Here is a 12,131-nt window from a genome sequence, read left to right on the forward strand (position 1 = left end):
GGTGGGGCAGAGAAAGATGGAGACAGGGTATTGGTAAGGGAGGGAGAAGCAGGGGCGTGATGGTGGGGCAGAGAAAGATGGAGACAGGGTATTGGTAAGGGAGGGAGAAGCAGGGGCGTGATGGTGGGGCAGAGAAAGATGGAGACAGGGTATTGGTAGGGAGGGAGAAGCAGGGGCGTGATGGTGGGGCAGAGAAAGATGGAGACAAGGTATTTGGTAAGGGAGAGAGAAGCAGGGGCGTGATGGTGGGGCAGAGAAAGATGGAGACAGGGTATTGGTAAGGGAGGGAGAAGCAGGGGCGTGATGGTGGGGCAGAGAAAGATGGAGACAAGGTATTTGGTAAGGGAGGGAGAAGCAGGGGCGTGATGGTGGGGCATGCGGCATGAAGATGCGTGAATGAAACTGGAGAGGTAGCCTTCATTCTTCCCCCTCAGAGAGGGCGGCTAGACTAGCAGACGAGAAGGACTTACTGTTGAGTTTCATCACCATCATCACCACCATCATCATCGGGCTCTAAATGTGTCATGTGACCCCTGAGGAGAAGGAGATAGATTGGGAGGGGGGGGGGGCTCAGTGGGACTCACAGCAACAGGGAAAGTCAGAGCTGCTCTCCTCTTTCACCCACTGGGAGGAGGAGACACTGGGGGAAATTAACTCCACTACATTACTAACAGAACTAACTACATAAAAAGGTAGAGTTTAAAGAACTACATGGCTATAGAACTGAACCAGACAGAAATAGTGCTAACTAAACCTAAATGCTGTATTATGCTAATTTTACTCATCTTACTTATAGGGCTTGGGGATTTCACTACACACTAACAGGAGAAGGTGTAGACTAAGCCATTAAGTCAGTGTATAAGCCATGCTTTGTCAAAGTGCAGTGTCTAGTGATCACACAGCGAAGCCTGTCCAGTTTGTAAGCACTGAACAGCAATGGACAAAACAAAGCAGAGTCAAACCATAACGGCAGCAGTCAGAGCAGATTAGCTTTGCGTGACACTGATTGGCTGGATTAGTCCTGCGTTAACACTGATTGGCTGATGGGGGGGGCGGGGGTGGTTAGGGCGCGTCCGCGAATCAAATACCAGAGCGGTTGGAGGTGGAGCCCTGAGGGGCGTGGCCTAACTCACCTCTGCTTAAGCTCCTCCTCCACTGATTTGAGAAGACTCCTGTCGGAAAACGAGTGGAATGAACAAGGGAGAAGTGAAGAAGAGAGGGGAAAGAAAATAACTCTGACAGAATCGCACATGACATGAGTAAAGGCTCTCCCTCTCAGAGGGGGGGTTGACCTAAATTAACATGGCATTCTTTAAGGCTACAGGGCAAAAACACATGGAAACCACAGACGATACATTCAGCGTGTTGGCGTGTGTGAGAGTACGTGAGTTTCATCACAGCTGAGCGGACATCACAACCCATCCAACATTGACCTTAGCTACTGAAAGCTGTACACTCACCGGGGATGTGTGAAGCTGTCAGGTCAGCTGTGTGTAGGCAACAGTGTTTGGTACGCAGGTGGGCGTGAATGACAGTGAAGTGGAGAATATAAAACCCTATGAGGCTGTGCAGTGAGAGAAGGGCGAAGGAATGTGGACATCAACTGTTCAGGGATCAAATAACAGCAAATCTGATAGGTGTATTGAGTTGAGTGGCTTCTCAATATCCTCTCGCCTGATTTATTCCATACACTTATGAAAACACACCATCTATCATTCCATCCGGTTTACGGAGCACATCCTTCTAAATACACATGGTTTAAGCAGCAGCGAGTCTTGTCTCTTGCCATTTCACACACACAGTGCTTACAGCGCACTTCTTCTGAGCCGAGCTGCGTTCCAGGAAAGGTGTCATGAATAAATGATCAGACGCCTTTCTCTTGACAGGAAGCCACCTCTCAGTACCACACCACCATCTGCTAGGGCTAATCTCTTTGTACAGATAAGACAAGAGGAGAGGGGGAGGCCAAGGCAGGGAGATCGGGGGAGGTGAGGAGAATTGATCGGCTATGAAAAGCCAACTGACATTTACTCCTGAGGTGCTGACCTGTGGCACCCTCGACAACTACTGTGATTATTATTATTTGACCATGCTGGTCATTTATGAACATCTTGGCCATGTTCTGTTATAATCTCCACCCGGCACAGCCAGAAGAGGACTGGCCACTCCTCATAGCCTGGTTCCTCTCTAGGTTTCTTCCTAGGTTTTGGCCTTTCTAGGGAGTTTTTCCTAGCCACTATGCTTCTACACCTGTATTGCTTGCTGTTTGGGGTTTTAGGCTGGGTTTCTGTACAGCACTTTGAGATATCAGCTGATGTACGAAGGGCTATATAAATAAATTTGATTTGAGAGAAGGAGAGAGGAGAGCTGGAGAGGCAAGGGGAAGAGATGAAGAGAGGAGGGAGATAGGGAATAGGGAAGGGGGAGGAAAGGCGGAGAGAGGGAGGAACAGACGTGGAAACCCAGAATGAGTGACTTACTTGTTTCGTCCCATTAGGCTTGGAGATTCCTGTCCATACTCCAGTTGAAGGTCCTAGAGAGATACACATATCAAAATGACATCGTTGTTTCTGAAACACAATGACACACACACAATGTGGAAAGTTACCATGTCTGAGGTTACCTACTGTACGGCATCAACTATTTTAGAGCGGAGACACACACACACACACACACACCTAAAAACACTTAGAGAGAAGGCAGAGACTGGTGTAACCTCAGTGACTCCCAGGCCACATCGATGACACTCATGAGCAGGCCATACAGGACATTACAGGACCTTGACTAGATGAGAGTAACACCCTTTGGGCTGGCAGACAGAGCGCCCACAGAGAGCCGAGGACACTACAGGTCAGAGGTCACCACTGCTGTTGCTTAGAGAAACACCGCTTCGATTTACGATAGATGTTTCTAACGTGCAAGTGTGATAAACGTTAAGGGATAGGACAGCATTATGCACTATGGATCTGCAACAAGTAGACCAACAACCGTTCAGTGGGTGCTTATATTTCTCCTATTGTACAAGTGTATGCATATGTGAACTGGAAATTGTATATTTCTTTGCATATCCCTCAGAGAACGGAGACCAGGGTCTGCCGTTAGCAACGGCAACCCCGGAGACAGTTACTGGCCCAACGCTCCAACCGCTAGGACACATGTCGTCCATGGCTAGATGAACCTGAATGACATGAATGGAAACCATCAACGCTATGTGAAGGTGTAGCAGTGCACGCGGCCATACAGAGGCATCTCAGCACAACTAGCTGCAAAGGTATGGGCGAAGGGCGGGTTTCACGGTATGTGTGCGTGCGCACTGCAGCAATGCGGCTGACTTTACTGAACACTGTTATTGGCTGACACTGCGGGTCCATCAGCTCAGTGGACATATTGATTTTCCAGTGAGGATATAGATACCTGTATTCCCCCTTCACAACCAAGTGACCGATCCTGACTCCTATAGGCGAACGCACCGCAAACTGACACGTCCATACTACATTGAGCCGGCGAGAGCTCGGCTAGCATATTCTTACTTATGCTGACAAACTGCCATATCCTGCTGCCTCGCGTCACATCAATACATTCCCCAGTATGGATATGTGACAAAGGAACAAGAGGTCTAAGTTTAACGGTGTCTGAGTCAGCGATAATATTTGGGCAGGAGGAGACAGCGGGGGACTGGTGATGGCAGCTTAGGGCTTGATCTGGTCCCACTAACAGGCCACCGACTCAGGGGTCCAAGTCAGTCACACATGTTTTCCCCAAGGTGGTTCATCCACCCATATGCTGTCCAGAGATATCACTCTCCCTAAATCCCTCCAGACATCCCTTTAATCCCTCCATTCCACTCCCTCTTGAAATTGTTTTCTTCCATCCCTTACACCCCCCCAGAGCCTTCGATGTGCTGGTGAGGTCTAACAGGTTGTGTGGCTGAAGGCTATACAGTAAAAACATAAGACAGGCATAACAACGAAAGACACCAGCCAATGAGGCGAAGACAGCTTCACAGACGCAAATGAACAAACAGTTACTGACATCCAATAAACGTAGACACTGAAAAGAAACATGAACGAGACAGGAAAAGGGCCAACTGAAAGAGGACGGTTAAGCGTTACGAAGCAGAGAGATGACCCAGAAGGAGAAATGGAGAGATGAGGAAAATACCAGATTAGATCTCGCAGTGTAGTACAGCTCTTCTGCACAGTCCAAAAACGGGTCAGAGTCAGGCTGTTCAGCAGGCAGAATGAGAAAGTCCCGTTAATTCAAAAGTTCATGCCATCCAATCAGAGAAAGGGATTAAAGCACAGGAGAGGAGGATGGGTAAGAGAGGTAGGGAGTGAGGGATGAGAGTGGAGGGGAGAGAATAGGGGTGGCCATGCATGCCGTGTGTTAACCCTGCACTGAAACATCAGCAAGAGGTGCAGGGAGATAGATCACGTGGATGACTTGAGATATGCAGTATTTGTGAGCGTGATTTAAAACTGTAGCAGTCTCAACTAAGGGGGCCTGTCCACAAGGTTGTCACCTACACACAGGGTTCAGCCACAGTAGTATCAGTGGGACACTGCAGGACCAGGTTACTCACCGGCTCATGATGGGGCTCTGTCTCCTTCCTCAGCGGAGGGTCAAACTTCACCTGGCCAACTGGGGGTGGGGGAAGAAAGAGCGATCGAGAGAGATACAATTATAGAGTGGGGAGGGAGAGATAGAGGTAGGGGAGAAGTCAAAGAAAGAGGAAGGGAGGGAAAGAGAGAGGAACATCAGCCATGTACTCTAGAAAGAAACATTAACCTGTCAGAGTCGACTGGTGTTCTAGTAGGATTTCAAGTTTAACTGTGCAGCTGCAGGTTAGAGATAGATGAGTGAGAGTGCTGAGGTGCTTTAACAGGGGTATGTGTGTGTGTGTGTGTCTCTGTGGTCCTTCACAGCATGGTTTGAGGAGCCATTAATCTATGGAAGCTGAAAAACATAGATTATACTCATGCCAATGTTAATCCTGACAGACAGAGGTTAACTAAAGTACGATTACCATGAACTCGCAGAGAATTTAATGTGCCAGTCCCTCCACAAACCACAGATTAAGCACAGTGCCAGAAATAGCAGACTGGGATAAAACTGAATACACCATAGCCACAGACTGAACTGAATCCGGACGATTCACAAACTAAGCATGATTTGTAGTCCAGACGTAGGCTCAATCGGGGTCCGGGAAACAGGCCCTTAGTCACACATATAGAAACTTACAGTTGATCTCAGACAGCGTCTTCCCTTCCCTGGTGCTCCTGCTGGTGGAGCGAATCCGATGGGGAACAGACACTGGAGACTGTCCGGAAAACAAAACATACGACCTTAACAGACATCATCATCATCATCATCATCACGCACAAAAAAACAAACCTTTCCCCCATTATGCATTCCTCAGTCCAATACCTGTAGTCTTATTAAATCCTGTGTGAACTTTGCTACATGGTAAAAAAACATGCAACATCACTCTCATTGAGGGGAAAGAAGAGTGCTGATCATAATAGATCTTACTGTCTCTAAGATGTGTATATTTCATATGTTCTCAATCTACAGGTGTCTCAAACCCAGTCTGGTTTTTAGGGTGAGAAGGGACTGAACACTACATTACCAAAATTATGTGGAAAACCTGCTCATCGAACATCTCAATCCAAAATCATGGGCAATAACAGCCTCAACTTTTTTGGGAAGGCTGATGGAACATTGCTGCAGGGACTTGCTTCTATTCAGCCACAAGAGCATTAGTGAGGTCGGGAACTGTTATTGGGCGATTAGGCCTGGCTCGCAGTCGTAGTTCCAAATAATCACAGATGTGTTCAAGTTCTTCCACACCGATCTCGACAAACCATTTCTGTATGGACCTCGCTTTGTGCACGGGGAAATTGTCATGCTTCAACAGGGAAGGGACTTCCCCAAACTATTGCCACAAAGTTCGAAGCATAGAATCATCTAAAATGTCATTGTATGCTGTAGCGTTAAGATTTCTCTTCACTGGAACTAAGGGGCCCAAACCATGAAAAACAGCCCGAGACCATTATTCCTCCTCCACCAAACTTTACAGTTAGCACTAGGCAACCCAGATTAGTCCGTTGGACTGCCAGATAGTGACGCGTGATTCATCACGCCAGAGAACGCATTTCCACTGCTCCAGAGTACAATGGCGGCAAGCTTTACACCACTCCAGCAGACGCTTGGCATTGCGCATGGTGATCTTATGCTTGTGCGCGGCTGCTCGGCCATGGAAACCCATTTCATGATGCTCCCGACTAACAGTTATTGTGCTGATGTTTCTTCTAGAGGCAGTTTGGAACTCGGTAGTGAGTGTTGCAACCGAGGAACTCGGTAGTGAGTGTTGCAACCGAGGAACTCAGTAGTGAGTGTTGCAACCGAGGAACTCAGTAGTGAGTGTTGCAACCGAGGAACTCAGTAGTGAGTGTTGCAACCGAGGAACTCAGCGGTCCCATTCTGCGAGCTTGTGTTGGCTACCGCATCGTAGCTGAGCCGTTGTTGCTCCTAAGTGTTTCCACTTCACAAGAGCATTGACCGGGGCAGCTCTAGCAGGGCAGAAATTTGACAAACTGACTTGTTGGAAAGGTGGCATCCTATGCCACATTGGAAGTCACTGAGCTCTTCAGTAAGGCCATTATACTTCCAATGTTGGTCTATGGAGATTGCATTGATGTGTACTCAATTTTATACACGTGTCAGCAACAGGTGAGGCTGAAATAACCGAATCCACTAATTTGAAGGGTTGTCCACATACTTTTGTATATATAGTGACCCAGTCACAACAACCTCCACGGCAGCAACAGAACACAGGATAGACAGACCGCACTGAAAGCAGGTAAATAAACCATGGCAACGCAAGGCAGCAATAGATGTCTTAGCAACAACACATGCAGATTAAGGAGAGCTCAAATTCACATCAGTGGACATTCCTTTTACCAGTCTTCTAAGACCAAACACATACTAATTTACAAAAGATGTACTTAACAAAAGACGTGTCAAAAGATGTGTCAATGTAAATAGTCTGGGTAGCCATTTGATTCATTGTTCAGGAGTCTTATGGATTAGGGGTAGAAGCTATTAAGGAGCCTTATAGACCTAAATTTGGCTCTCCGGTACCGCTTGCCATGCGGTAGCAGAGAGAACAGTCTATGACTTGGGTGGCTGGAGTATTTGACCATTTTTAGGGCCTTCCTCTGACACGCCTATTACATAGGTCCTGAATGGCAGGAAGCTTGGCCCCAGTGACGTACTCGGCCATACACACTACCCTCTGTAGCGCCTTATGGTCGGCTGCCGAGCAGGCTGTGACGCAACCCGTCATTATGCTCTTGATGGTGCCGATGTAGAACTTTTTGAGGATCTGGGGACCCATGCCAAATCTTTTCAGTCTCCTGAGGTGGAAAGATGTTGTCGTGTCCTCTTCACGACTGTCTTGGTGTGTTTGGACCATCATAGTTTGTTGGTGATGTGGACACCAAGGAGCTCTCGACCCTCTCCACTTCAGCCCCGTTGATGTGAATGGGGGCATGTTCGGCCCTCCTTTTCCTGTAGTCCTCGTTCAGCTCCTTTGTCTTGCTCACGTTGAGGGAGAAGTTGTTGTCCTGGCACCACACTGCCAGGTCTCTGACCTCTTCCCTATAGGCGGTCTTATCCTTGTCGGTGATCAGGCCTACCACTGTTGTTCTGTCAGCAAACTTAATGATTGTGTTGCAGTCGTGGGTGAACAGGGAGCACAGGAGGGGACTAAGCACGCACCCCTGAGGGACCCCTTGTTGAGGATCAGCGTGGCAGATGTGTTGTTTCCTTCCCTTACCACCTGGGGGCAGCCCGTCAGGAAGTCCAGGATCCAGTTGCAGAGGAAGGTGTTTAGTCCCAGGGTCCTTAGCTTTGTGATGAGCGTTGTGAGCACTGTGCTGTTGATCGCTGAGCTGTAGTCAATGAACAGCACTCACATTGGTGTTCCTCTTGTCCAGGTGGGAAACGGCACCTCAGTTTGACCTCACCTCAGCATATCAATCAAGTTCTAGTTTCTATATGTTTATGCAGTAAAAACACACCCTTGGCCTAGCTAGACAAATCACAAGCTTGTTAACACTAGCTTTAACAAACGAACATGCATACAAAACAGAAGGTATGTACAATATGTAACAAACACATGTATATACACAAGAAGGTGTGTGAGAGGGAGACATTTTTTCCAAAGTGTTACACATAGTATGCCATCTGAACTTATTCTCAGTTTAACTGTGCCCCTATTCATGCCTAAAACACACCCAAAACACTCTTCAAAATCCCACATGCAGATACATTTAACAAATGAAGTAACAGCAACTCCATAAGCAGGGTTCAATGACAAGACCCAGTCCAGTCTATCTGAGCACACACAGACCGGTGTTAGTTCTCTGTTTCTACAGGTACTGATCACAGTGGTACTGGTGCAGTTGTAATGCAGGCCACATTGGTACCTTCTTGCGCATGGCAAAGCGAGGTGCTCGCCGAGCACCTGGGGTGATGGGAAGGAAGTGGCCCATATATTTAAACTGAGGAAGAGGATGAAGAAGAGCAGAGAGAGGGGTAATGGAAAAGGGAGGAATGAGAGAGGAAAGATGTAGAACTCTGACAGTTAAGAAAATCAGCATGATTGTACGAACTAAATGCGTAGAGACCAATGAGGACAGGTGTCAGTATCCTACTATTAGATTTGAGAAACCTGAAGAGATGGAGAGGTTGGAGATGTGGGTTAGGGTGGTGGAGGGTGACTCTACCTCTGGTTCTGGGTCGTCATCGTCAAAGTCGTTGTATGTGGTGTGGTCTGGGTTGTTGGATTTGTCCAGCAGTTCGATGGCCAGGGTTCGACTGAGAGGCTGTGACACAAACGGGTGCTGTGGACACAGGAAGGGGACGCGTGGTCACAGCCCACAGACACTCATATCATGACAAACACTCATATCTAGTGTTTCCCTCTAGACTGGGATTACCTGTAATAGTTTCTCTGCTGTTGGCCTCTTCTTGGTATTTTTTGTCAGGGACAATTTGACAAAATGATGGAAATTATTTCCCCTTTCATTAGGAGGAGATAGAAAAGATAGATGTCAGTGCGTTTATGTTTATAATATGAAGAGAAAATTGTTAAACTGAGAATGAACCCTTTCCCTCACTATTCACAGAAGAGAGGTGAACACTTACCATTTCACTTTGTCTTTCAATTTGGGTGGCTGGAAATTACTCTTTGTCATCAAGAAAAGGGCCCTAGGAAGAAAGGAAACAGACTTGGTTTCTAGAACAAAGTACATTAGTCGTAACAATGTGATATCTAAGTAAATGGAGGAATCTACCACAATCTACCACTGGGTGGTTTGAGCCCTGGGTATAACAAAACATTATCTTCATTTTTAAGTACATTGGTAACCAGTTCATAATAGTAATAAGGCACCTCGGGGGTTTGTGGTATATGGCCAATATACCACAGCTGTATCCAGCCCTTAGAACAGCCCTTAGGCGTGGTATATTGGCCATATACCTCACCTCATGCATTATTGCTTAAATAAATATCCAGCATCACAGTCATAAGGCTTAATTCGCACATCCCCCTACACACAGACTCACCTCATAGGGTGCAGGTCGAACATGGGAGGCTGCAGCTCGGCAAGCTCGATAGCTGTGATGCCCACGGCCCAGATATCACACAACTGGTTGTAGCCCCCCTTCCTCTCCACGGCTGCCACCTCTGGAGCCATCCTGATAGGATGAGAGGAGGGAGGGGGGCGAGGCGAAAGAGAAAAAGAGAGAGACAAACAGAAAAAAAAACAGTATTTATCAGGCATAGACCAACAATCACTCAAGGCAATCCAATACAATCATAACACTGTCCAGAGCAATATAAATGGTCTGTCACAACAAGTCAATTAACCATAACATAATGTCAGTCTATCCAGAGTATGACACTGAGGGGAGGGGCCAGGGGAGACACTCACCAGTATGGTGTTCCAATGAAGGACTTCCTCTTAGCCAGCGTGGCAGTGATCTGTGCTGATACACCAAAGTCAGCTGAGGAGGGAGAGGGAGGAAAATCAGCAAAAAGATCAGATGTATTGTGAGATCTCATTCTAATAGGTACTCAAGGTGAGGCTTTGGGAAGTGACATGTCTGGTTGAGTGGAAAGTAGTGGTTGTCCGTGGCCTTACCTAGTTTCACATAGCCGTTGTCTGTCAATAGAATATTTGCTCCCTATGAGGAAAAGTAATAGGGTCAGGCAAAAAATACCATCAACATTTCAGAGATATTTTTTGCAAAGATGAGTAAGGAGTGAAAGGCAATCGTCTCTACTCGAAAGCATGCTTATTACCATCACTGACATGGCTTTACCTTAATGTCTCTGTGCATTTTGCCTTTGTTGTGGAGATAGTACAAACCCTGTAAGTAAAAAAACAGCAAAACACATTCTCATTCAATCTGACCCATAGATGCCCATGGCACTGGCAGCAGGGATAAAAACATACCTGAAGGGTTTCCCGTGACATATACGCAATCTGAGACTCAGACAGAGGCCCAGTCACTGGACAGGAGGGAGGAAGAGATGAGGAAAGAGTTTAAAAGAGCTATCCAATGTGTATCAAGCAATTCATACACAATTTCGAGTTCAACATCAGTTGATTCACTTAGAGTGCTATTTACTGTGCTGGCTGGCTGGCTTAAGTGTGTGAGTGAAAAATGTGGATATTGATTGCAACAAGCTTTCATTTATTGTGCTTCATGGTCTGTTTTTAGATGAAAACAAAGCTATTCTGTTAGGGTGACTGTGAGCATGGGTGAATGCATAGGTCGCCACAGTGTGAGCGAGTTTGTGAGTGTGGGAATGTGTGTCCCCTACCATGATAAATATCCTGCAGAGATCCTCCTCCGCAGTACTCCATGCTGATCCATAATTTATCTCTCCTGGAGAAGGGAAGTGATACACTCACTGTCAATATCCCTCTCAACAGACCACAAGTCAGCAAGACTGGGAACGCAAGACTCAAAGCTAGAGCTGGGCGATACATCTAATTCATTTGAATTGAATGTTTTTGCACGATATTCCAAATGCCTGCATCGCAAAAATCAATAGTTTTTTTTGTATGTATTCCCGCTTGTTCTCATGTTATCTTTTTGGTCTCGTTCGCTCCTTCTGTGCACCAGAGATCTATATATAATGACGAGATGCTCATGTCTCCGCCCTAACAACGGGAGTGGTCGTCCAAAAGGCAGGCGACAAGCTTAGGTTCAAAATAAGCGCATGAAATAGCTATATTATTTGAGTCCAACTTCAGAGAGATGTATCGTCTATCCATACCTGATCTGTCAGTATGCCAGTCTTACCTGAGATAGCTACCGAAGTAGGCCACAATGTTGGAGTGTTTGCAGTCCTTCATCATGATGATCTCCTGCTGCACCACCTCAAAGTCCTCACCTGTCAATCAAATAGTCAGCCAGCAGATCAGTTACATGTTCATTATTACATGATCAAGCCATAAAGCATTAGCCTGGTGGCTAGATCCGTTTGTGCTTCAGCCAACTCCTCTGACATGTTGTCGTCATGCCGTACAACAGAGATGGTAGTTTAAGCAGAAACAGACATGGCTACCAGGCCAATACAGCAATCTCAGGATACAGACACCAACACATTACATCATTTCAAATTCATGCAGATGGTAAACATGATAGAACTTGTTTTGAGGCTGTAGTGTCTACAGTAAATATATTGATGCAGGAAGTGAAGGCACTGCAGCACTAACTGCATCAGATCCAGCTATTTTAGGATGCCTTGAAAACGCTGGGACATGACTAAGAGCCCGGACTTATACCAAATGACAGCACATCTCAGCATGGATAAAATAGCTAAAAGACCATTTCAGCGGGGTACCAGCTTAGAAATAACCGGATTTAAATGTCAAAACGTCTATTTCGGTTGCTCCATATACATTTGAGTAATTTAGCAGACACTATTACCCGCACAGGACCATCTATATGCTGTATATAGTTTTAAAGTGAGACACACACATTCACATACAGTACACTCACATCCATCCACACTCAGAACCATCTTTGACAACAGTCAGAATGGATGT

At 46.5% G+C, this 12,131-nt stretch overlaps 1 protein-coding gene across 14 annotated transcripts in view; it reads right to left on the reverse strand.

The window, feature by feature from the left end:
• The window catches only part of LOC129858798 (mitogen-activated protein kinase kinase kinase kinase 3-like), a 68,223-nt gene that overhangs the window by 10,640 nt on the left and 45,452 nt on the right, over nucleotides 1-12,131 (reverse strand). For 9 of the 14 annotated variants that reach the window (XM_055928077.1, XM_055928118.1, XM_055928098.1 and 6 more), the window contains 16 exons: nucleotides 11,383-11,473; nucleotides 10,898-10,962; nucleotides 10,527-10,582; nucleotides 10,393-10,440; nucleotides 10,212-10,254; nucleotides 10,002-10,074; nucleotides 9,634-9,765; nucleotides 9,214-9,276; nucleotides 9,006-9,087; nucleotides 8,793-8,909; nucleotides 5,242-5,320; nucleotides 4,583-4,641; nucleotides 4,162-4,224; nucleotides 2,481-2,533; nucleotides 1,134-1,172; nucleotides 471-533 (listed from right to left, as the gene is read on the reverse strand). In XM_055928077.1, coding sequence (XP_055784052.1) covers nucleotides 471-533; nucleotides 1,134-1,172; nucleotides 2,481-2,533; nucleotides 4,162-4,224; nucleotides 4,583-4,641; nucleotides 5,242-5,320; nucleotides 8,793-8,909; nucleotides 9,006-9,087; nucleotides 9,214-9,276; nucleotides 9,634-9,765; nucleotides 10,002-10,074; nucleotides 10,212-10,254; nucleotides 10,393-10,440; nucleotides 10,527-10,582; nucleotides 10,898-10,962; nucleotides 11,383-11,473 — 1,126 coding nt within the window. The remainder of the gene's footprint in view (nucleotides 1-470; nucleotides 534-1,133; nucleotides 1,173-2,480; nucleotides 2,534-4,161; nucleotides 4,225-4,582; nucleotides 4,642-5,241; nucleotides 5,321-8,792; nucleotides 8,910-9,005; nucleotides 9,088-9,213; nucleotides 9,277-9,633; nucleotides 9,766-10,001; nucleotides 10,075-10,211; nucleotides 10,255-10,392; nucleotides 10,441-10,526; nucleotides 10,583-10,897; nucleotides 10,963-11,382; nucleotides 11,474-12,131) is intronic. The other 5 variants (XM_055928123.1, XM_055928074.1, XM_055928063.1 and 2 more) reach the window with 2 other exon arrangements.

The sequence above is a fragment of the Salvelinus fontinalis genome, chromosome 1, assembly GCF_029448725.1.
Source record: "Salvelinus fontinalis isolate EN_2023a chromosome 1, ASM2944872v1, whole genome shotgun sequence".
NCBI classification, from domain to species: Eukaryota; Metazoa; Chordata; class Actinopteri; order Salmoniformes; family Salmonidae; genus Salvelinus; species Salvelinus fontinalis.